Here is a 25,444-nt window from a genome sequence, read left to right as displayed (position 1 = left end):
AAGCTTTATTTATATTTATTTATTCTACATTTTATTTTACTCATGATACACTTGCTAAAGTAGCAGATATCTTTGGATCTGTGGAGATCTTTCAAATACATTTGGAAATGATTCAACTTGTCAAATGATACCAGTCTCCTAAATTAACATCCTAGATGCATAGAACTAGAGCATAGGTAGGTTACTAGGTAGGTTACACCGACAGAACTGGTTGTAATAATGTCCCTTTGCTGCTACCCTTATGTTGTGCCTTGGCATGTAACGTTAACTCTTTCCAACTATTAAATCAATACTTTTGTGTGGTATTATTAAATAAAAATATTGAAAAGGGATTATGAGCTAATGAGAACTCTGTATTACATGCCACAAAATGTAGTTTAAAATAATTGATTGTGCTTGGTTCAACTGTCTGAAAGCTTGTATGGTAGTGCAAAAAGTTTCAAACGTTATGCCAATGTAGAATTCAAGCTGAACATTTACACTGAACAAAAATATAAAACGCAACATGTAAAGTGTTGGTCCCATGTTTCATGAGCTCAAATTAAAGATCCCACATATTTTCAATACATTCAAAAAGCTTATTTCTCTCAAATTGTGTGTACAAATGTGCTTACATTCCTCTTAGTGAGAGTTTCTCCTTTGCCAAGATAATCTGTCCACCTGACAGGTGTGGCATATCAAGAAGCTGATTAACCCGCACGATCATTACACAGGTGCACCTGGTGCTGGGGACAATATAAGGCCAGTCTAAAATGTGCAGTTTTGTCACACAACACAATGCCACAGATGTCTCAAGGTTTGAGGGAGTATGCAATTGTCATGCTGACTGCAGGATAGTCCACCAGAGCTGTTGCCATAAAATGTAAATGTAAATTTCTCTACCATAAGCCACCTCCAATGTCATCCAACCGGCCTCACAACCCCAGACCACGTTTAACCATGCAAGCCCAGGACCTCCACATCCGGCTGAGACCAGCCACCCGGACAGCTGATGAAACTGAGGATTATTTCTGCCTGTATCAAAGCACTTTTGTGGGGAAAAACTCATCCTGATTGGCTGGGCCTATGTCATGGGAAATCAATAGATTAGAGCCTAATGAATTCATTTAAATTGACTAACTCAGTAAAATTGTTGAAATTGTTGCATGTTGTGTTAATATTTATGTTCAGTATACATCTGATTACTACATTTAATGTAGAATAAACAGGCCAACAACTGGATCACGGTGAGTAACATCTTTATTCAAAAAGGTGAATGAAATCCAACCCAGCATATTCATTACATAACTCCTCATGGTATCTTCCAGAGCACGGAACCGTGTACGCAAACTGCGGTTGTACCACATCTAATGCTCTATACAAAACAGAATTAGAAAATATAATTTTAAAAAACAAACACGATCTACAAGCCCCCATTTTCAGTGGCCAGATTTGAGTGTAGTTAATTGAAAGTTAAAGCGGCACTCACGTCTCCTTTTCACCTCATTTAACACCTGATTTACTTAAAAGGCACATCTCAATAGGTGGTCCAGGTAAGTCATAATGTAGCATAAGTAGGGGGGGGGGGGGGGGCTTTCCTCTTTTGTTCCTCTATTTTTTTACCCTTTATTGTGTGTACTTTACTGTATATATACGTGGGATATCGCTTTTCAACAGTAAGTTAGAAAATCGTCAGAGGACGTCTTTAAGATAATCTGGCCAGAGGGCCTGGAAAACTTCACACCCTTTCTCATTGCCCAGGGCAGACTTTCTCCAACAGGACTGTAGACACATTGCCAGTACACAGTGAAGAGGATGGGTATGTTATTCAATCATCCAAACTGCTCGCAAGCATCTGCGTAGCCAGGCGCTAAAATAGAACTTGGTTTTATTTTTGACGCATTACACGCTGTAAGTCCTGCATCTCCCAGCTCCTCGTTGGTTTTTAGGAGTATAGACCCACGTGGGTGTTTGAAAGCTGAACTGAGATCGACACTCTAGTCCAGTTGATAGTGGTAATGCACCTTAAAGTTGATTGCCAACCGCCATATAAAGTCCACAGAAGAAGACTGAAGAAGGAGAGATTTCTAGAAACTAACTAGGTTTCCACTTTTACCTGTGGATTAATTGTCGGAGTAGAGGACACACAATTTTGTGTGACTCAAAATGGGTCAAAATTCTACAAAGATCCAGGGGAAAAAAGGACCTTGTGCATTTCAGGTAAAGTAACAACCCAATATTTATATCCCAGGACAAATTAGTTTGCAACAGCGAGCTAGCTAGCTAAATGTCCATGAATGTTTCATGTGTTTCAACCTGTCCCCAAATTAATATAGTTGGTTCAGAGTTCGTTTTGATATTTCAACGTGCATGTCCTGATCGCGTCTGGTGTGGATGGACAAAATCAGCATGCACGTGATGGAGCACGCAGACGCACGCTCGTGCCCGGTGTAGTCAGCATGTAGAAAACACGTACAAGGAAATACCCCTCCCATCCATACAAACATGGTCCAAATGTGAAGACAAGTCATTGCCACATTCATTAACTCTACAGTCTCCATACATAATGTATGCCATTTACAATCGATGCAAATCCACAATACATGCATTAGGATACAGAAAATCTATGAAAGAAGCCATAATTTGTTAATTCCAAATATTCACATTCTGATCCAAAGACTCTTATTCCCCCGCCTTGATGTCCCATTAAAATGTGTTTGTTTGATTTTCTTTTGGTGAGAACCTAAGCAGAAAAGGCACTGAGTGTTGGATGTTAATAATTTCCCGGTGGTCCCTTTAAACCCTAAATATTGAAAAGTAAAATTTGCTGGTCGGCTCCCCGTGAGGCTCTCTTCAGTCCTCCATACTGACTGAGGAAATCTATGGGGAGACAGAAACAATAACAGAATGTTAATGCCAATTTAGACCCAACGCAAGTGCGTGCGTTCAAACGAAGCGTTTCGGGAGATTAAACAACAAGTCCTCACCTGCAGAGATCTATCCCTCAATGGCCACCTCAGTTGCAATATGTCCATTCAATGCTGCCTCTGCTGGGATATCCTAAAGAACAAGGGAGGGGTTTAGATGGGAATGGAAGAAAGGGGGTGGTTGGTTTACAATACATGTAAAGACAGATCGTAATTGATTGGGAGAGTTGGATACAGTAGTGTCACTATATGCTCTTACCACGTAGGCGAGCTCTACGGGCACAGAGGCGAGCTGCATATGACACTGCAGTTCTGAGATGACAGGCTGGGGGGCTGAGAAATGTCCAGAGAGGACATCCAGGGCAGTATTCTCATCAGTGGTGTCCTTTTTGGCTTCGATTTCCATCTGGGCTTCAATTTCCTCTTTAGCCTGCAAAGGCAACACACCCAGTCAATGTTGAGCGCACAACTAAAATCAGTAGTCCCACACACTAGATGACATGCCTGATGCAATAAAAGGAGCTGGAGGAGCCCACAGCCCAGGAAATGAACAGCATGTAAAAAGGAAGACCACAAGGAGGGAGGATTGATCCAAAGATGGGCGAGAGTAACTCACGAGGAAGCAAGAACTCCTGGATGGGCACATTTCAAAATATGCGAGAGCATTCAAATGAGAGGATAGCCTACACCAAAGTATTTGATCATATGTTAGTGCTTAATATACCAAGGTGATTGCGTAAAGAGTTGGTTTGAGTCATTATTATAAATTAGACTGAGTAAATGAAAAGCTTGTAGGTTATTATGGTTTAACTCTGACCAGCAGGTCCTCCGGAGAGGGCCGGTAATCGGGTGGAAGTGTGTCGTCTCTCTCTCCCCCATCTTTGTCACCTCTTCATCCTCACACTGCCTCCAGAGACCAACCAGACAACGGGGTTACAGGAGTAAGCGTGTGTGTCTCATGTCTGCTCTACCAAAACTACATCTGGCACTGGGCACCTCAGTCTCTGCATAGAGAAAAGTAGGAAGACTCACGTCGATGACTTCATCAGCTGTGACCGGGGCGGGCTCAGATACTGGGGGGACGTTGTTCAGCGACTCCGATAGGTCCTCAAGTGCATCTGTTGGGACTGCGGGCACCTGAACAGAAATGACACGCAGTCGGACTTGACGGGACGTCAGCAGGTGATTAAAGGTGTGCCAAAACGACATCCTTGTGTGTATATGTTAAGAGTAGGTATGATTTGGAGCCCGAGTCTCACCTGCTCCTCAATGGCGGGCTCAGCCATGGCTGCCTCCACAGTAGGGACAGATTCTGTGATGATAAAGTTGTCAGCCACTGTATCGATGACAGAGTCTACTGGGGCCTGGAGAGCGTAGGACTGTTACACAATGTTCAAATTCTAACTTAACTTCCATTTCTCCTTTCTTACTGAGGAAAGTAAAGGGACTGAGTAGGGATGTGACAAATGGGAAAACAAATGTTAGTGTTTAAACGGCCATTTATCGGTTTTCCGTACAAATTTCATTAAATTCCATGTGAATTCACAAAAACCTATTGTGTATGGTGGTCCTATTGCGTATGACCGCTAGGGGGCAATGAAGTTCTATCTACCGCAGTCATAAACTGAATCTCAAACCGAACACTTGGCCCCTAAGCCTTTTGTCGAGTGGCCATTTGTTGTGTTCGATAGTAAACCACTCGAGTCTGCAAGCGTTTTGGCCAAAATGAGCATGTATACATGTTTCATCGGCTGAAATAAAAGATCATAGAAATGTTCCATACGCACAAGAAGCATATTTCTCTCAAATTTTGTGCACAAATGTTTTTACATTCCTGTTAGTGAGCATTTCTCCTTTGCCAAGATAATCCATCCACCTGACAGGTGTGGCATATCAAGATGCTGATTAAACAGCATTATCATTGCACAGGTGCACCTTGTGTTGGGGGCAATAAAAGGTCACTCTAAAATGCGCAGTTTTGTCATACAACACAATGCCACAGATGTCTCAAGTTGAGGGAGTGTGAAATTGGTATGCTGACTGCAGGAATATCCACCAGAGCTGTTGTCAGATAATTAAAATGTTAATTTATCTACCATAAGCCGCCTCCAACTTCGTTTTAGACAATTTAGCAGTACGCCCAACCGGCCTCACAACCACAGATAACATGTAACCACACCAGCCCAGGACCTCCACATCCTGCTTCTTCACCTGTGGGATCGTCTGAGACCAGCCTCCCAGACAGCTGATGAAACTGTGGGTTTGCACAACCGAAGACTTTCAGCACAAATGATCAAAAACGATTTCAGGGAATATCATCTACGTGCTCTACGTGCAGTTCGGCATTGTAACCGAGTTCTGTGGGCAAATGCTCACCTTCGATGGCCACTGGCACGCTGGAGAAGTGTGCTCTTCACAGATTAATCTTGGTTTCAACTGTACTGGGCAGATGGTGTGTATGGCGTTGTGTGGGAGAGCGGTTTGCTTATATCAACATTGGTTGCGGTGAGGTTATGGTATGGGCAGACATAAGATATAGACAACAAATACAATTGTATTTTATCGATGGCAATTTGAATGCACAGATATACTGTGACAAGATCCTGAGGCCCATTGGCGGCGGATTAATGGCACAACATCACCTCATGTTTCAGCATAATAATGCACAGCCCCATGTCGCAAGGATCTGTACACAATTCCTGGAAGCTCAAAATGTCCCATAACTTCCATGGCCTGCATGTCCAGACCAGTGGCGGTCAGTGCCCTTTAAGATGAGGGAGGATGATTTTATTTAATTTTCTTTCATGAGCATGGCCTTAATTCTATTACAGCATATTGGATGACTGTCATTCATATGTCATTCATCCAGTTAAATGTAACATCGATAGGTCTAGGCTACTATATGATACTCGAATTTTCACCTTCACCCATCATGAGGTTGCTACAACCTAGCCTATGAATGAAAGTTTCCAACGTAGGTGCACACAGGTCGAGAGAAAATTTTGGAGGTAACACAATGACAGACAGTGACACATTCAATACCACCTTGCACATTCTTGCCTGCATCAAGCTGATATAGGGTGTAATCATTAGTCCAACAGTTGCAAACGAGAGTTTCTATTAAACATTCAGGTATGTTTATCCCCATTTTTTTTCAGTTTAAAAAACTTTTTTCAACAGAATTGGCGGAATGAATACACTGCTGATCACGCGTAAACACAGTTCACATTCATAACAGCCACGTTGTATTCCTTCTCGCATCTATGCACTCTCCTCTCACCTTTTCCCTTCATCGCTTGTGGATGTCAATGCACAACACATCAGCTGTCACGTTCTGACCATAGTTCTTGTGTGTTGTGCTTGTTTTAGTGTTGGTCAGGACGTGAGCTGGGTGGGCATGCTATGTTGTGTGTCTAGTTTCTGTGTTCGGCCTAATATGGTTCTCAATCAGAGGCAGCTGTCAATCGTTGTCCCTGATTGAGAATCATATATAGGTGGCTTGTTTTGTGTTGGGATTTTGTGGGTGGTTGTTTCTTGTCTTTGTGTTTTGTCTGCACCAGAAAGGACTGTATCGGTTTGCCACATTTGTTATTTTATTTTGTAAGTGTTCACGTTTATTTGTCGTAATTAAACATGTTGAGCACTGGCTACGCTGCGTGTTGGTCCGATCCCTGCTACATTCTCTCTTCTCGTGAAGAGAGGGAAGGCTGCCGTTACATCAGCTGTATGTGACCAGGCGAAAAAACCTTTACAAGCCAAACCATATCATATCTGCTGCATACAGCCTGCATCATTGTCATCATATTAGCTAAAGTAATGTCATAGTCAACATAGCTAATAGAAATAACATGTTAGTAAACCTGCTACAATCAAGCAGTAACGTTAGTGTACAGTCAGTAACCAGTTTAGGTCAATTAAATTAGTAAAACCAAAAGGTACCTTGACTTGGAAGAGTTCCAGTGTTGTGTTAGATAGTCATAGCCAGCTAGCATAGCACCCCTCTGTTTGAGCAGGGTGTTTGAGAAGGCTAAACTAGCTAGCTGCATTTGCTAGCTAAGTAAGTGAAACTGAAAAAGAATGACCCGCTCTCGCTCTCCCTCCTTCATTCATTTTGGAAGGAATGTATTTGTTCAAAACTGTTCAACTATTGTCTCTCTTTGAGTAAATTACTCACCATATAAATCAAATCAAATTTATTTGTCACATACACATGGTTAGCAGATGTTAATGCGAGTGTAGCGAAATGCTTGTGCTTCTAGTTCCGACAATGCAGTAATAACCAACGAGTAATCTAACCTAACAATTCCACAACTACCACCTTATACACACAAGTGTAAAGGGATAAAGAATATGTACATAAAGATATATGAATGAGTGATGGTACAGAACAGCATAGGCAAGATGCAGTAGATGGTATCGAGTACAGTATATACATATGAGATGAGTAATGTAGGGTATGTAAACATAAAAGTGCATAGTTTAAAGTGGCTAGTGATACATGTTTTACATAAAGATGGCAAGATGCAGTAGATGATATAGAGTACAGTATATACATATACATTATATTAAGTGGCATTGTTTAAAGTGGCTAGTGATACATTTTTTATAAATTTCCATCAATTTCCATTGATGGAAATTGATGTACTGCAGTGCTAGCTAGGTGTATTTTATGCTTTCAGTACCAGGTTAATTCTCTGATCCCTGACAACATGTCAGCTCATGCTGCAAGAGCTCTGATAGGTTGGAGGACGTCCTCCAGAAGTTGTCCTAATTACTGTGTAAGTCTATGGAAGGGGGTGAGAACCATGAGGCTCCTAGGTTTTGTATTTGTATTAATTATGGATGCCAAAGCAGCAGCTACTCTTCCTGGGGTCCAGAAAAATTAAGGCAGTTTATGCAATTTTAAAAACATTACAATACATTCACAGATTTCACAACACACTGTTTGCCCTCAGGCCCCTACTCCACCACATATCTACAGTACTAAATCCATGTGTATGTATAGTGCGTGTGTGTGTGTCTGACAATGTTTGTGTTGCTTCACAGTCCCTGCTGTTCCATAAGGTGTTTTTTTATCTGTTTTTTAAATATAATTTTACTGCTTGTGTCAGTTACCTGATGTGGAATAGAGTTCCATGTAGTCATGGCTCTATGTAGTACTGTGTGCCTCCCATAGTCTGTTCTGGACTTGGGGACTGAAGAGACCTCTTGTGGCATGTCTTGTGGGGTATGCATGGGTGCATTCAACATGTCAATACCTCTCATAAATAAAAATCTGTGAGGAAGTCAATCTCTCCTCCACTTCAGCCAGGAGAGATTGACATGCATATTATTAATATTAGCTCTCTGTGTACATCCAAGGGCCAGCCGTGCTGCCATGTTCTGAGCCAATTGCAATTTTCCTAAGTCCTTTTTTGTGGCCCCTGACCACACGACTGAACAGTAGTCAAGGTGCGACAAAACTAGGGCCTGTAGGACCTGCCTTGTTGATAGTGTCAAGAAGGCAGAGCATCGCTTTAATATAGACAGAATTCTCCCCATCTTAGCTACTACTGTATAAATGTGTTTTGACCATGACAGTTTACAATCTAGGGTTACTCCAAGCAGTTTAGTCATCTCAACTCGCTCAATTTCCACATGATTTATTACAAGATTTAGTTGACGTTTAGGGTTTAGTGAGTGTTTTGTTCCAACTACAATGCTTTAAGTTTTAGAAATATTTAGGGTTAACTTGTTCCTTGCCACCCACTCTGAAACTAACTGCATCTCTTTGTTTAGTGTTGCAGTCATTTCAGTTGCTGTAGTAGCTGACGTGTATAGTGTTGAGTCATCCGCATACATAGACACTCTGGCTTTATTCAAAGTCAGTGGCATGTCATTAGTAAAAATGTAAAAAAGCAAGGGGCCTAAACAGCTACCCTGGGGAATTCCTGACTCTAACTGGATTATATTTGAGAGGATTCCATTAAAAGAACACCCTCTGTGTTCTGTTAGATAAGTAACTCTTTATCCACATTATAGCAGGGGCTGTCTAGCCATAACACATACGTTTTTCCAGCAGCAGACTATGATCGATAATTTCAAAAACTGCACTGAAGTCTTATTAGACTTCCTCCACAATCATTTTATCATCAATTTCGCTCAGCCAATCATCAGTCATTTGTGTAAGTGCTGTGCTTGTGTCCTTTCCTACAAGCATGCTGAAATTTTGTTGTCAAATTGTTTACTGTGAAATAGCATTGTATCTGATCAAACACCATTTTTTCCAGAAGTTTACTAAGGGTTGGTAACAGGCTGATTGGTCGGCTATTTGAGCCAGTAAAGGGGGCTTTACTATTCTTGGGTAGCGGAATGACTTTAGCTTCCCTCCAGGCCTGAGGGCACACGCTCTCTAGTAGGTGGCAAATAGGACTGGCAATATCGTCTGCTATTATCCTCAGTAATTTTCCATCCAGATTGTCAGACCCCAGTTGCTTATCATTGTTGATAGACAACAATACTTTTTTCACCTCTTCCACACTGACTTTACGGAATTCAAAAGTACAATTCTTGTCTTTCATAATTTGGTCCGATATAATTGGATGTATAGTGTCAGCGTTTGTTGCTGGCATGTCATCCCTAAGTTTGCTCATCTTGCCAATGAAAAAGTCATTAAAAGTAGTTTGCAATATCAGTGGGATTTGTGTTGAATGAGCCATCTGATTCAATGAATGAAGGAGCCGAGTTGGCTTTTTTACCCAAAATTTCATTTAAGGTGCCCAAAAGCTTTTTACTGTCATTCTGTGTATAATTTATCTTTGTCTCATAGTATAGTTTATTTTTATTTAGTTTAGTCACATGATTTCTTAAATTTGCAGTACTTTTGCCAATCAGTTGGGCTGACAGACTTAATTGCCATACCTTTTGCCTCATCCCTCTGAACCATACAATTTTTCAATTCCTCATCAATCCAAGGGGATTTAACAGTTTTTACAGTCATTTTCTTAATGGGTGCGTGCTTATTAGTAACTGGAATAAGTAGTTTCATAAAAGCGTCAAGTGCAGCGTCTGGTTGCTCCTCATTACACACCACAGACCAGCAAATATTCTTTACATCATCAACATATGAATCACTACAAAACTTATTGTATGACCTCAAACACTATATTAGGGCCAGACTTTGGAACTTTGGTTTTACTAGATATGGCTACTATATTGTGATCACTACATCCTCTGGATTTGGATACTGCTTTAAAGCAAATATCTGCAGCATTAGTAAAGATGTGATCAATACATGTTGATGATTTAATTCCTGTGCAGTATTGTGGGGTTTTTATAAGGTTTTTGACATGCTTAACTAACTATTCTTATGCATTAAGGTTTGAATTGCTGACTCTTGTGAACCTGCATTTTCCATTGGACAATAACAGATAAACTATACACACGAAAAACATATGTGAGGTTCTGAGTCATGCACTATAACCCAATACTATAAATGTGATCAGCAACTATATTATATGTGATTGAATACTATAACAAATGTGATTTGATATTGACAAACTGTTTGGGCGCCTGGATGTCTGTGTGTGTGTGCTGGAAGTAACGGTTAGCTCAGATAAGGAGCTGGGAAGCTGTAGTTAGCCTTGAGCGAGAACAGTGGACAACGTATACAGGTGCAGATATCTCAGACAATGTTATAAAACTGTCTGACCCCAGTCTTTGGGGTGAAGGAGCGTAATCTACACAGCAACAGCGTCGGGACATCATATGCGCTAAGGGGCCAGGACTGGCTTAAGGCGCCAACATCAACGATAGGCTGGGTGAGTCTAAACCACGCCCAGTCTCTACTCTGACAGGCCGGCTCGGAAGTGGGAACTAACCTCTGTCAGAGTATAATATAATATCTTTGTCAGAAACAAATCAGTTCTCTGTCTTATCCTGCGTGATGAAACATTGAACCCGTATATACGGAAATTGTATTTGCCATTTATTAACTTTTGAATTAAACAATTATTTTAACCAAGTTCAGGTGTACTATTGTTCCTATCTCAGTTGAACTTTCGCAACCCTAACAATTGGTGACCCCGACCGTGAACTGAGGGAACTTCGCTGGACATTGAGGCATCCAGCCTTTGGCCTAGACTGTCGCCAGACGGGGTCCTCTCACAAAAAGACCGGTCTACTAAAGCAGGTAAGCAGAGCCTATTGTTTCATAACTGAAATTCTGCATATTGGATTTAACCAAATTTATTTTGTGAGAAAACCTAACTGGTGTAAGTTGCTAAATTTTCGAACCATATGTTCATTACAGTAAAGCAAGGATAAAACGAACTACGTATTATTTCATTACGTACTACTTGATGGCGAATGCATTTTCAGTTGGCCGACAGAATGACAATGGAATGACTGTGTGTATGACGTGAAATTAAAAGCCTGTTTGTGTGTGTGTATGTATATAAGCTAGGGTTGTCTCAAATGTCTATAAGATTAGGGAAGTGAGTGAGGACAATGGCAACATTAACCACCGTGAATGACGGAATATTGGAGATAAGATAAGATTCTAATAATTGAACGGCAATATACCGGATTCACGGATTTTTATGTGGGGTGTTGGAAATAAAATAAATTGTTGATTTATGTTTAAAGTGGACGGCAACATAGTCCAGGGGAAGGCAGAAGAATTGGAGATAAGATAAGTCTAGGTAGTCCCTCGACGGCAATTCACTGTATAAGACATGTCCCCTGTAACAAGTGAACGGCAAAACATTGGAGATAAGATAAGATGGGTTTATGTGCACATATTACCTACGGCAGTGTTTTGGAGATAAGATAAGATTCACTGATTGAATAAGACGTGTTGGAGATAAGATAAGATCCACTGTATGATTGTTTTTGCTTTATGATTGAACTGTACATTTTAACTGTGTCAGGCTACTATAATAATAGATACACTGTATGATTGTTTTGCTTTATGACTGAACTTTTATGTTTGTATTGTGTCAGGTGGGTAATAATAACAGAAAGTGAGGACATGTATATAAATTACATAACCATATATACTTAAGTTACACATTAACCACATTCTATATTTGACACGGACACACTAGTCCCCGGGTAATAATAGATAAGAACAAAATAACGATAAAATTAGGCAAAACATAAAAATAACTAACTAATATGGCTCAAATCGAAAGAATTGTTAAGACACTGAAATCAACACTAGAGATAAACGGAGGAAAAGACGAGAAAGAATGGAAGAGGAGAGGAGAAAAATTGTATAGGGAATGGATAGATGATGGTTCCATTCTAGATCCTTCCGGCCTGCCAACTGAGGGAGAACCCGGAAGAATACTAGATGCCTTGAAGCGGAGGACAATGAAGACCTCTGCCGAATGGAAACAAGGTGGGGAGCCCACGAAAGGTACCATAAAGGATACCATGGAGAAGGCCAAACTCATAGAAAAAATTGGCCTAGCCATGCTAGAAAAACTCAAGAAAATGTGCAAGGATGCCACACTACCCTCGCCCGGGTCTGCAAAACTATATCCCGAACTGCCTAAACCCAGCGCACCTCCGCCATACGAACCAGCCAACATGATGGCCCCACTAATTGATCTCACTGCTACAGTAAACTATAACAAGAGACCGGAAGGAGACAGCACACCATGGGTCCCAGCGAACCAGGAAAAAAGAGAAGAAATACAGGTATTACTTGACAACACCAAATACCTCCAGAAGGGAGTGGAGCAACTGAGCAGGATTCAGATGGGTAATGACAGATGGAGAGACGGAAGTGGAAATAGTATGGAATTGGAACAGGGAGCCTCTGTCTCCCTCCTGTGTTCACAAGGGAGTGGTGTAACAAGAGAATCTTACCAACCAACAACGGAGCAGATGAATATGGATACAAGAGTGCGTGAAGACAGAGACCTGGTAAGGGCCCTAGAGGACAAGGTGATCGCTGAAGGTGAAGAAATCCGGCGTTTACAACACGCCCTGGCCGAACTACATCAGAACCAGAGACTGACTGACGTGGTCAGTCCCCCACCCCTGGGCCACCTTATACACTTTGGACATGAAAACCATGCCGAGGAAGTGAGTGAGGAGGAAGACCTACAACATGATGCAGAGTATGGAATAAAAGGCAGGTTCAAGGGTGCAGTGGTTGAACTGACAGGACACCCTCACAACACCCGAAGCAAGGCCGCCCAGAGGGGAGGGATGCATCCACTGAGACAACAGGTGGGAGGGACATCCACCTACAAACCATGGGGACATCGAGATCTACAAACCCTAGTGGACGCTTTGCCAATTCCAGAAGAGTCCGGATGTAGGTGGGTGAAGGCCTTTGAAAGCCTGACAGCATCGGATGAACTCACTCTGGGCGATATACTGGCAGTTCTCAATAGATGCATGGGGGACCAGGAATGCAAGGACCTCATGACTCGAGCTGGGTTGAGGGGAAGGCAATCAGTGAGTACCAAATTTGAAAACTACAGGACTGACCTATGGACCGCAGTGAGAAGCAGATATCCCACCCAGTCACGTCCACAACTAATGCAGACACTGCGTCTAGAAGACAACGAGAGTGTCCCAGTATACATGAAGAAAGCACGAGTGCTGTGGAGACAGGCCTGGAATGAGGAGCCTGATAGGCCCCAACTCATGGCCATGTTCTTGGATCAATGCCTAAAATCTCTACCAGAACACGTCAGAGTTGAATGTGAGAAGGTGGTAGGAATTACTGCTAAGGGTGTTGCTGAATTCACTGAAATAGCACAACACCATGTGGAAAGGTATAGAGAAGGAAAAAGGAAGGAAGACGATGAAATAAAACAACTACAGAAGAAAGTCCTGAAAAAACAACTGATGGATGACAAGCCAGCACGTCAGATGCCCATGACAAGCACCCCAGTCTCTCAGGTTCCGGATGCAGCCACCAACGAGGTGGTTGCAGCTGTAGTTCAACAAATGGCTGGGTTGATGGCCCCACAACGCGATACCCCATACATGCCCCAACCTTCAACATGGCATCCAAATCCTCCTCCATTATGTTTTACCTGTGGGGAACAAGGACATTTCTATCGAGAGTGCCACAGGAGATTCCAACAGAACCAAGGTGGTAGAGGTGGTTATGGGCCTCAATACAGTACCAGTGCCATACAGTATGGTGCAGGCAACTATGGACCACCAAGAGGAAGGGGCCAATGGGGGGCCCAGAGAGGATCATGGATGCCAAGAGGGGGAAGAGGAAACTGGGGAGGTCCAAGACAACCTTACCCACGACAACCTTACCCACAACAGCAACAACAGAACAACACTCCGGAGATTCCTAACCCTGCTCTTCTCCCAAGCATGGCCTGGCTGGGCGATCAGACAGGATCCCCTCAATGAAGCTGCCCAGAGACCTCTACCCTTCCACGATTGTTGTATACCCTTCCAGACACCAGTACATACATCTACACTTTCCCACCCGACAAGGAACCTATAGTGGAGTGTCTGATTGGAGGTAAACAACAGAGGATGCTTATTGATACAGGCTGTACTTGGTCATCTGTACAAAGCACTTACCCACTCACTACAAGAACACAAGCTTTCACAGGGGTCTCGGGAACAATCATGAGGAAGCACTTCACCATCCCTTTAGACGTTTGCTGGGATGGCCACACCTACTCTCACCAATTTCTATACAACCCTGAGTGCTCTGTAGGTCTAATGGGGAGAGACCTACTTTCCAAATTAGGGTGCACCATCTTTTGCAATGGCAACGGCCTCCATGCTACAAGTATATCCCCAACTGAGCTACTCCCCATACTTATGACATCATCAGACCCCCCACGCATGTTATACCTAAGTGATGACATACCTGAGGAAGAACCATCCCACGTCTACTGGCTGAGATTACTGGACAGTGATCCGGACACCCCACGTGTGTGTAAACAATTCCAGGACTGGAAACCATGGATACAGACTCTAAACGCTTACTATCCACCCGATGACCCCCCACACCTCACAATGAACTACTGTGAGAACAAAGATGAAATCTATGACGAAGCATGGCATGAAAGCATGGTAGACCGGAGACCATTGGTAACATGCAAACACATCTTTATCCTTAAGGAAGGGGTTGCCGCAAACTGCATGGCAATGGACGGAGACATCGATCTTTTGGAAGACTGGTACACTATGTTATCTGATTCAGCTCCCCATGTTACCCTTATGATTGGTTTTGGGTATGAGGCTCGATCTCTCGGCCCGGCTGTAAGAGCGGCAGACAAACTCATCTGGACCCAAACACACATCCCTAACCTTGATACCTCTTCCCTGAAGGGTGAAACCGTCTGGAGGATTAGGGTGTGTACTGAGGACACCTCCGTTCCAGAGGTAGTTCGGAGACCCAGACACCATGGAAGAGAGATGACGGACCACCCTGATACTGACAACATGCTGACCCGGATTCCAGCACAACTATGAACCACCAGTCCTGAGGATGTGGGCCTAGTGGACGTTTCCCCTGTGGAAATCCAGTTAAAACCAGATGCACAAATCCCTGTTTACAAACGACAATATCCATTGAGCAAAGAAAAAGTAGAAGGTATTGCCCCAACCATCATCGGACTCACTCGGGGTGAGGTTCTGTTCCCTACTGTATCCACTTGGAACACTCCCATTCTCCCAGTTAAGAAGGGTGACACAGGGAAGTGGAGAATGGTGCAAGACTTCAGACCAATTAATGATGTTACCATACCAGATGTTCGCCCTGTCCCTGACCCATACTTGGCTCTACAAAACATCTCACCAACCCAAGACTGGTTCTCTGTGATTGATCTAGCAAATGCCTTTTTCTGCATCCCACTCCATGAAAACTCCCAACCACTCTTTGCCTTCACATTCCAAAATCAATGTTACACTTACTCTCGTCTGCCACAAGGCTACCGGGATTCCCCTGGAATCTTCAATGCTATTCTGAGAGACCATCTGGAGGAATTGGCCCTACCTGAAGGTGTGACACTTCTCCAGTATGTTGACGACCTTCTGCTGGCTGCTCCCACTGCCGAATCCTGTCTTCAGGCAACTGAACTGTTGCTACAGCACGTTGCCACCAAAGGCTACAAGGTTAAGAGAGAGAAAGTACAGTGCTGTAGAAAAACCGTTCAGTTCTTGGGAAGAGTTTTGTCTGGAAAAGGGCAGGCGGTGTCCGCAGCACAAAGAACCACCATTCTGGAACACCCAAAACCCACCACAGTACAACACCTGTTGTCCTTTCTTGGCCTAACTGGCTATAGCAGGACCCATGTCCCGGAATACTGCCTAAAAGTGGAACCACTCAGAGCCATTCTTCGTGAAGCTGGAAACAGAAACCTAACAGCCAAACTCTCATGGACCATTGAAGCAGAAACAGCATTTATTGCTCTCAAACAAACCCTTGCTCAAGCTGAGGCTCTCTCTTTGCCGGACTACACCCTGCCTTTCATGCTGGATGTTTCTGAACAGGACGGATATGTACATTCCATCCTTTATCAGAAACAAAAGGGGGAGAGGAGGGTACTTCACTACTTCAGCGCAAAATTGGACCACATTGAATGCGGACAAACTGACTGCGCAAGACACATTGCTGCTCTATCCAGAGCCATTGGGAAGACCGCCCACATTGTCATGAGACACCCTTTGGAAATAAACACAGACCACGGAGTAACAGCTTTTATTGGTTCTAAGCTGTTCACCCTGTCCAGCAAAAGAAAATCTAAAATAACCAAAGCCATTACAGCCAAACACATCACCTACGTCACACAGACGACCAACATGACTGATGGAATGGGGAATGGACAGCCACACAGGTGTGAGGATCGTGCGGCCCTCCAGGTTAAAGTAAGGATGGACCTCCAGAACACACCACTTGAAGGACCAGCGGAAACACTCTTCACAGATGGCAGTTGTTACAGATCTTTGACGCCAGGGGAAGGGAACATTGCCTCATATGCCGTAGTAAGACAGGACACAGATGGCATGAGCCACGAGGTACTAGAAGCAAAGAAACTGGAGCCAAAGGACGCCTCCGCCCAACTGGCTGAACTCCGAGGACTGAGGAGAGCACTGGAATTGTGTACAGGAAAAGTGGCCAACATATACACAGACTCAGCATATGCACATGGCATTGCACACGTAGATGGGCCCCAATGGATGAGAAGAGGATTCTTAACCAGCTCGAACGAACCCATCAAACACAGACAGGAAGTTCAGAAATTAATTGAAGCCATAATGCTGCCTACAAAAGTGGCCATTATCAAATGCAAGGGACACAGTCGAGAAAACACCAAAGTAAGGGAGGGAAATGACCAAGCGGACCAAGCCGCAAAAACAGCAGGGGGATACGTGCCACATCAAATGATACAAAGAAACGGGGAACCCCAAGAAGAACTAACCATGGACATTGTACAACAGTTACAGGACGCAGCTGGTGTATATGAACAAAACACATGGAAAAGATGTGGGGCACGAAGAGACCACCAAGGGATCTGGAGGTCACATGAAGGAAAAACAGTAGCTCCAGCAAAACTGCTAAGGTCCATGATAAGAGAAGAACATAACAAAGCTCATGGAGGCTGGAAGAGTGTGGCACAGAGATTGGGGACTGCCTGGTCACACCCTCACCTTCTGGACATGGCAAGGGAGGTCTCGGAGAGTTGCGAAGTGTGCAAGAACTACAACAACAAGGTATCTTTGGGAGCAGTAATTGGGAGCTTCCCAATTCCTGACGCACCCTTCCAAGACGTATGCATTGATTTCACAGACATGGGCATGGACAATCGAGTGGAAGGGAAAAGATACCTACTAGTGATGGTGGACAGGTTTACCAGGTGGGTCGAGGCCATACCTACTGCAAGGGAGGATGGGAAGACTGTGGTAAAGTGGCTGAGAAGAGAGTTGGTGCCTAGATTCGGGGTTCCTAGGCTTATCCGATCTGACAATGGCTCCCACTTCCGGAATGAACTACTAAAAGAAGTGGAACAGGCCTTGGGCATAACCCATAAGTTCGGTTCTGTGTATCGCCCCCAATCGCAGGGCCTTGTGGAACGCGCCAATCAGACGCTGAAACGGAAGATGGCGAAGATAATGGCTGGAACAAAACTGAAATGGGTGGATGCACTACCTTTGGCGCTAATGTCCATGAGAACCTCTCCAGGGTCTGACACAAACCTCACACCACACGAGTTAATGACAGGCAGAAGAATGCCAGGGCCTCCAAATGACAATCTTAGTTTGCCAGGGCTGGACATTGCTAAAATCAGATACTCAGATTACATGCAGGCTCTAACTTCTCTTGTCCAAAGACTGTCCAAACAGGTGGTGGAGGTGCGGACCCCTGGTGTTGAGACCACAGACGAAAACAGAGACGTGCAGGTGGGAAGCTGGGTGAGGGTGAAGGTGCACTCCAGAAAGTGGACTGAGCCCAGGTGGAAGGGTCCGTACCAAGTCAAAGAGGTGGCAAGTCATTCGTTAAGGGTAAGCGGAGAACAAGGGGATACTTGGTATCACCGAGCCCACTGCGCAAAAGACTCCACACCAGAGCGATCCCTTGAACAAGTGGCAACTGATCTAGCTGAAATCCAATAGTTTAAAGATGAAGGGAGGGGGGGATGTTCTTATTTTTCATATTGGGGGTTCAGGGGGTTACATCCTACCTTGATGGCCCCCATACCCCAAAACACACCACTATACGATTAATAGAAGGCCAAACCAGTGTGGTAATACTAGAGGCATGTACGATTTTTACGGTGGGAGGGAGAAACAAGGATGTGTGCACCCCGCACAACAGGTGTGGGGATACCAACTATTATATAAGTAGTGACTATGTGACAAGGCTAATAAAATCCTACCGAGGTATCCCCGCATATCTATGCAGTGGGAAAGGGTGTCCCTACTGGGATTTTATGATAACAAATACTGGAAAAATTTGGAATTGGAGGAAGGGATACCCATATAGCATTGGGGACCCGACCAAAGTAGATAGGTTCTCCCTCGCATGGGGGGATTTTGGGAAGCCTAGGCATTTGTGTAAAGGTGATGAAATCCTACTAACCATTAGATCTATTAAGCTCTCTGATGCAGGCACTTACACCCTGGGGTTGGAGAGGATTGGGATGGATACATTGGGTACGCTTACCATTGTGGTATCTACAAAACCCGCTCTCCAGATCCAGAATTCCACGGGACCATTGGCCTCCTCCACCACGGTGACCCTCTCTGACTCCTCTGACCTTAACCCAGTCCAGGTAATTAATATAAAAGACATTTCAGACAGCGATCAATTAGCTACAGAAACAGGATATGGGGGGACAGATAACATGTGGTTGGCATATATGAGATATACAGCACGATCTCTAGCCAAACAAAACTGTGTTATCTGTGGACATGCACGACCTGTACTGGCAACCCACCCTTTCGCACTGTATTCTGGGGAAGGATGGGAGTGCATATTACTAAGATTCTATTCTGTAAATTCAACCTCAACCCTGTGTCAAACTCTAGCTCTAGTGTTCCCTACAGGACCACCAACAAAGGCCCCAATGGGTGTAAAAGCATATGGGGGAAATTACAGCTGTATCACTAGTGTGGGGGATGGGGTGGACTATGGACATCTGCCCAGCAATGACTGTGGCCAGACTCATAGACTAAATGATACCTGGCCGGGGATGGGGCTTAATCAGACATTTGGAGTGGCAGATGTATGGTGGATTTGTGGGCCCAAACGATTTTTGACTCCTACGTTAAAGGGAAATTGGACAGGTACCTGTGCATTGGCTAGCATAATAGTTCCTCTTACTATTATTGAAGTTACGGCAGAGCAGTTAATGGGGGGAAAAAGGACAGCTGTGCCTAACACTCTGTCTAGACGCAGACGTAATGCCCCATGGGATGAAACTACTATACATACCAACATGCTAGGAGTACCAATTGGTGTGCCCCATGAGTTCCAGGCTATTGGACGGAACGATGGATTATGGCATCTACTCCCTATTATAGGCCCTGCTATAGTGGATGCTAAACAAACGGCATGGATAAATTACATCTATTACAACCAACAACGTTTCGTTAATTACTCTCGTGTGGCTTTAACTGGATTGGCTGAACAATTGGAGGCTACCTCACAAACGGCAAGGCAAAATAGATTGGCCTTAGACATGCTATTGGCAAACCAGGGGGGAGTCTGTAAGATGTTTGGGGAACAGTGTTGTACTTTTATCCCGAATGACACTAGTCCAGATGGGAGCATTGCCAAGGCTTTGACAGGGTTGCAGCAGCTCTCTGTGGAGATGAGGGGTTTCGCTGGAGTGGAGGAGGGAAGTCTGTTCCCGTGGTTCACTGGTCTGTTTGGTAAGTATACTGCCATGTTGGTTACTGGATTTCTGACCCTAGTAGTCGTGTTCCTTTTGCTACTATGTTGCGCTGCTTGCATTTTACCTTGTGCCAAGAAATTTATTACAGATGCTGCTAAGGCCTCTGGCATGATGCCCCTGCTTGCAGTTAGTGGGGAGGATGCAGAGACCAATGAACAGAGGGGTTTGACTGAGGATGACCCATGGTTTGCTGTAAAAGAGGTTTATTAATAACACTGTTCTCCCTAAGAAGGTTATAAGTTCCTGGGTGGTAACGAGCCCACCTAGTATATGGAAAAGGGATGGAATTTTTATTGGTTGTGACACCTTACAGGTGTCAAACGGGGGAATCAAAAATAAAAATGTCAATCAAAAATGTTTATGTAATAAAAACAAATGTCTATGTTAATCAAAAATGTTTATGTTGACACCTTTCGGTGTCAAACAGGGGATTGTGGGGTTTTTATAAGGTTTTTGACATGCTTAACTAACTATTCTTATGCATTAAGGTTTGAATTGCTGACTCTTGTGAACCTGCATTTTCCATTGGACAATAACAGATAAACTATACACACGAAAAACATATGTGAGGTTCTGAGTCATGCACTATAACCCAATACTATAAATGTGATCAGCAACTATATTATATGTGATTGAATACTATAACAAATGTGATTTGATATTGACAAACTGTTTGGGCGCCTGGATGTCTGTGTGTGTGTGCTGGAAGTAACGGTTAGCTCAGATAAGGAGCTGGGAAGCTGTAGTTAGCCTTGAGCGAGAACAGTGGACAACGTATACAGGTGCAGATATCTCAGACAATGTTATAAAACTGTCTGACCCCAGTCTTTGGGGTGAAGGAGCGTAATCTACACAGCAACAGCGTCGGGACATCATATGCGCTAAGGGGCCAGGACTGGCTTAAGGCGCCAACATCAACGATAGGCTGGGTGAGTCTAAACCACGCCCAGTCTCTACTCTGACAGGCCGGCTCGGAAGTGGGAACTAACCTCTGTCAGAGTATAATATAATATCTTTGTCAGAAACAAATCAGTTCTCTGTCTTATCCTGCGTGATGAAACATTGAACCCGTATATACGGAAATTGTATTTGCCATTTATTAACTTTTGAATTAAACAATTATTTTAACCAAGTTCAGGTGTACTATTGTTCCTATCTCAGTTGAACTTTCGCAACCCTAACAATATGTAACTACCCTGGTAGGTTGACTGACAACCTGATCCAGGTTGCAGGCACTGGTTACAGTTTGAAGTTTTTTCCTGAGTGGGCAGCTCAGGAATAGCCAGTGATAGCCAGTCAATATTTATCTCACCCAGAAAATATACTTCTCTGTTGATATCACATACCTTATCAAGCATTTCATACATATTATCCAGATACTGACTGTTAGCACTTGGTGGTCTATAGCAGCTTCCCGCCAGAATGGGCTTTAGGTGAGGCAAATGAGCCTGTAGCCATATTACTTCAACAGTATATTGTCTCTAAGCTTTACAGGAATGTGGTTCTGAATATAGGCCGCAACACCGCCTCCGTTGACATATCTGTCTTTTCGGTAGATGGCATAACCATGTATTGCTACCACTGTATCTAAGTGAGTTTCAGAGATAGTCAGAAAATGAATGTTATCTGTTACAAGCAAGTTATTGACTTCGTGGACCTTGTTTCTTAGGCTACATATGTTAATATGGGCAATTTTTTAGCACTTTTCTGGGTTGCTTGATTGTTTTTAATGCTTTACTGGGAAGCTTATCAGAGCTAGACTTACTCATGTTATTTACATTGGAGTGGATAGTGCATGGTGAGCTGCATAAAGTGGTCTTCCTACTATTGCACACCGCCTCAGTGCTAACAGTGTTACTCTGGTTTATAGGCTCATGATTACTGCTTACAATAGCTGTAGGATAAACAGATGTATTCGGTGCAATTAGGGGTACATAAATTAAATTACTTACATTGTGTTTGCCAATGCCCCTAAGATCATGTAAACTTGATGCAGCATTATGATGACTCATTGTCACAATGGTAGGGATTAACTGAGCTGGTCTTGAATCATTTACCAGTCATTGTTTCAACGCAGCCTTGAAATGCGTGGACAGAGTCCAGGAGCCAATGAACGCAGAGGAGAACAAAAGCTAGCTGTCCTTCGGCTACACCACAGTGCTACACTAGAGAACGGTGTTGGGGCTACTGTAGACCTTCATTGCAAAATAGTATGTTTTAATCAATTATTTGGTGATGTGATTATGTTTCGTATAGTTATCTAAAAAGTATAACTTTTCAAATGTTTCAGCATTTTACATTTTCTGAAAATCACAGAGAATGGTCCTCCCCTTTCTCCTCTGAGGAGCCTCCACTGATTCAGACATGTCACACATTGAGCAGTTTGGAATGCTCTGGATCGATGTGTACGGCAGCGTGCAGAGCAGGCTGTTCGTTGCTGTTGCTTGCCTTTCTCTGCCAATTTTCAAACTTAACGATGACGAGCAAAGTGCTTTATATCCATGGCAAATAATTGAAAGATGCATATCTTCGACTAACGTTACATCATTGTTGCATTAGGTTTTTGTTTATTATGCAATTTTCCCTTTATGATGATAATTTTGTGATAACTGCACTGTGATTACAATTTTGTGGAAGCTAACTTTCTCTGTTAGGTATTTTTTCTCAACGTTACCGTCCCAATTTTGTTTAACGTTCACACCCCTAGGACTGAGCTGGCTTAATGTCATGCGTTGGTCAGCCTTACCTCTACAAGGGGCTCTGAGGGAGCGACGTCGGCTACGGGGGCTTCATCAACTGGGGCTACCACGGGCTCCGACAGCGTTTCTGGGATAGTTTCCTGGAAGAGAGAGGTTGGGGCCTGGGTCAGTTTGATTCCAAAGCAAAAATTAGGCGACACATAAAAATCGACCATTGGTCAATACAGGCACGACAAGTTGAGAAAACACTGAAGTGTAACATTTGTGAAGTGTTCCAGCTGTTCACTAGGTAGTGCCATAGCCTTACTAATAGGAGCAATCACTAGCTCAAAAGCCCAGGCTGCAATAAGCTGATACGAACGCTTAGGAAATGGATCTAGTGGCATCTAAATATTTCCCATGTATAAGAAGTTGCACAATAATAAAGTAGTGAGAAATGCTTACAACTGGAACCTCTTCAGGTGCCTGTGTCGTGACAGGCTCATCCTGGAACAAGGAGATATTACTCATTAAAGACTCATCCAATCAAACAGAAAAAAATATGAGATGCTTTTTCTGAATGCTGTTTAAGAGAAAGAGGAAGGGTAAGGAACAGAGCAAACCACACATGATCACGCACTACATGCACCACCACACAAGACAACATCACGCAAAAGAACAAAGGACTTGAGTTCAGCTTTTTCCGGAAAGGCAGAGGCGTGAGAGCAGAGAAGGGTCGTTAGCGACGTAGCACGTTAGCATGATGTAGCACCTCTGTGACACCTGGGGCCTCCTCTACTTCAACTTCTTCAGGAATGTCATCTGCCTTGACCATAGAAATGACCTCAGCTTCAACCTCAGGACTGTCCTCTGTGTCGATCACCACCTCTTCAGTTTCCACTACTGGGGCAGCTACGGCCTCGACCACGGGCCCGCATTCCGGCTCGACTACTGCCTTGACCTCCGCTTGGACCTTGGCAACTATTTCAGCCTCCACTTCGGCCTTCACCAACGGCTCGTCATGTGTCTAAACATGCAGTAGAACACGGTCAAAGACGCCACACATACAAAAAAAACACCATGCAACGGAACTATGGGTGATATACACTCAGTACTAGGTTTACCTCAAATTCGTCAGGAGCTGACACGGGAGCCTCAGGGATGGATGCGGCCTGCAAGTGGTAGAGAGAAAGAATTCGTTATTAATATACATATTCACTGACTACTATAAGTAAATAGATATTAGGTTTGGGACATAATGTTCATTTCGAGTCTAGGATAAAGCAATTCAGACTTGAGTTCTGACAACCACATGATGGCAGTTTATTTTAGAAACAGTGGTGGGTGGGTGGTGCCCAATTGTTGTGTTTTTCAACCCATGTCTAAAAATGGGCAAGGTTTTGAAAAACACATACATTTCAGAGATCATAAACCTTCCCTTGGAAAACACACTAGAGGTGCAAACATGCAAGACAAGCTGCCACGCACTCCCTCTTTTCTCCATGTCAGGCAGAGAGAAGAGAACAAAGTTCAAGAACAAAGTTTCAGTGAGCAATTTAAGGTAATTTATGTGAGCAATCCAGAGTTGAGTGGGCCACACTGTTTATTGCATTCCCCTCGTGAACTGCGCCCCAGACCATGCGTGATGAGTTGGTCGTCACCACTTTCCTCATTGGACTACCCTTAGGGGAGTGCCAAGAATGAAGAATCGAGGAGCTCTTTCAGTGGCAGAGAGCCGAGAGACATGCAGAGGTCACCTTTATCTGACGATTGAAGTGATGCCGTGTACACAGACTTGCGCAAACCCCCCAGCGCTGGAAGTTTCATTCTCAGTAGGCCAAGATGTACTACTGAAATGGAGGCCATCAACCCCAGCACTCGGAGGCATGTCTTGATCGTAACCGAGCGCTCCCTGTGGAACAGGGAAAGGCACTGTCGGAATGACTCTTTGCCTGATAAGAGAGAGAATCCAGCATTATGCCTATGTTTTCTATTCTCTGTGTTGGCACCAAACAACAATTTTTCTGATTGATCTTGAACCCTAGCTCTGAGAGGTGGGTTACAAGGGCAGTCGTGCCTTGAACCCCTGCACCCGGGATGGGGAGCATAGCAGGTTTCTCAGGGGTGTGAGGGCTGTCTCTTACACACTTGCTGAATGATCTAGCCTGAATGGGACAGCAAGGTATTCATAGGCTGTGCCTTGAAAAGAAAACCTTCGAAACCTTGTGTGCTGGCAGCATGCTTATGTGAAAATAAGCATTCTGCGGGTCGACTGAGGTGAACCAGTCACCTCTACGAACAGAGCGAGACAGCACGTTGAACATACACTGAGTGTACAAAACATTAATAAGGACACCTTCCTAATATTGAGTTGCAACCCCCTCCCCCTTTTGTCCTCAGAACAGCCGCAATTTGTCAGGGAATGGACTCTACAAGGTGTCAAACGTTCCACAGGGATGCTGGCCCTCGTTGACTTCAGTGC

General features: G+C 43.8%; 1 protein-coding gene across 2 annotated transcripts in view; it reads right to left on the bottom strand.

Annotated features, from left to right (window-relative positions):
- Positions 1-2,289: 2,289 nt before the first annotated feature.
- The window catches only part of LOC120062684 (calphotin-like), a 35,987-nt gene continuing 12,832 nt past the window's right edge, over positions 2,290-25,444 (bottom strand). For both annotated transcript variants that reach the window (XM_039012737.1, XM_039012738.1), the window contains 9 exons: positions 24,087-24,134; positions 23,735-23,989; positions 23,428-23,469; positions 23,031-23,123; positions 4,166-4,270; positions 3,939-4,043; positions 3,166-3,336; positions 2,967-3,039; positions 2,290-2,859 (listed from right to left, as the gene is read on the bottom strand). In XM_039012737.1, the coding sequence (XP_038868665.1) occupies positions 2,977-3,039; positions 3,166-3,336; positions 3,939-4,043; positions 4,166-4,270; positions 23,031-23,123; positions 23,428-23,469; positions 23,735-23,989; positions 24,087-24,134 (882 nt within the window). In that variant the 3' untranslated portion in view covers positions 2,290-2,859; positions 2,967-2,976. The remainder of the gene's footprint in view (positions 2,860-2,966; positions 3,040-3,165; positions 3,337-3,938; positions 4,044-4,165; positions 4,271-23,030; positions 23,124-23,427; positions 23,470-23,734; positions 23,990-24,086; positions 24,135-25,444) is intronic.

The sequence above is a fragment of the Salvelinus namaycush genome, chromosome 18 (genome assembly GCF_016432855.1).
Source record: "Salvelinus namaycush isolate Seneca chromosome 18, SaNama_1.0, whole genome shotgun sequence".
Taxonomy (NCBI): Eukaryota; Metazoa; Chordata; class Actinopteri; order Salmoniformes; family Salmonidae; genus Salvelinus; species Salvelinus namaycush.
The sequence above is the reverse complement of the archived record's forward strand: the minus strand, read 5'-3'. Positions and strand labels throughout refer to the sequence as shown.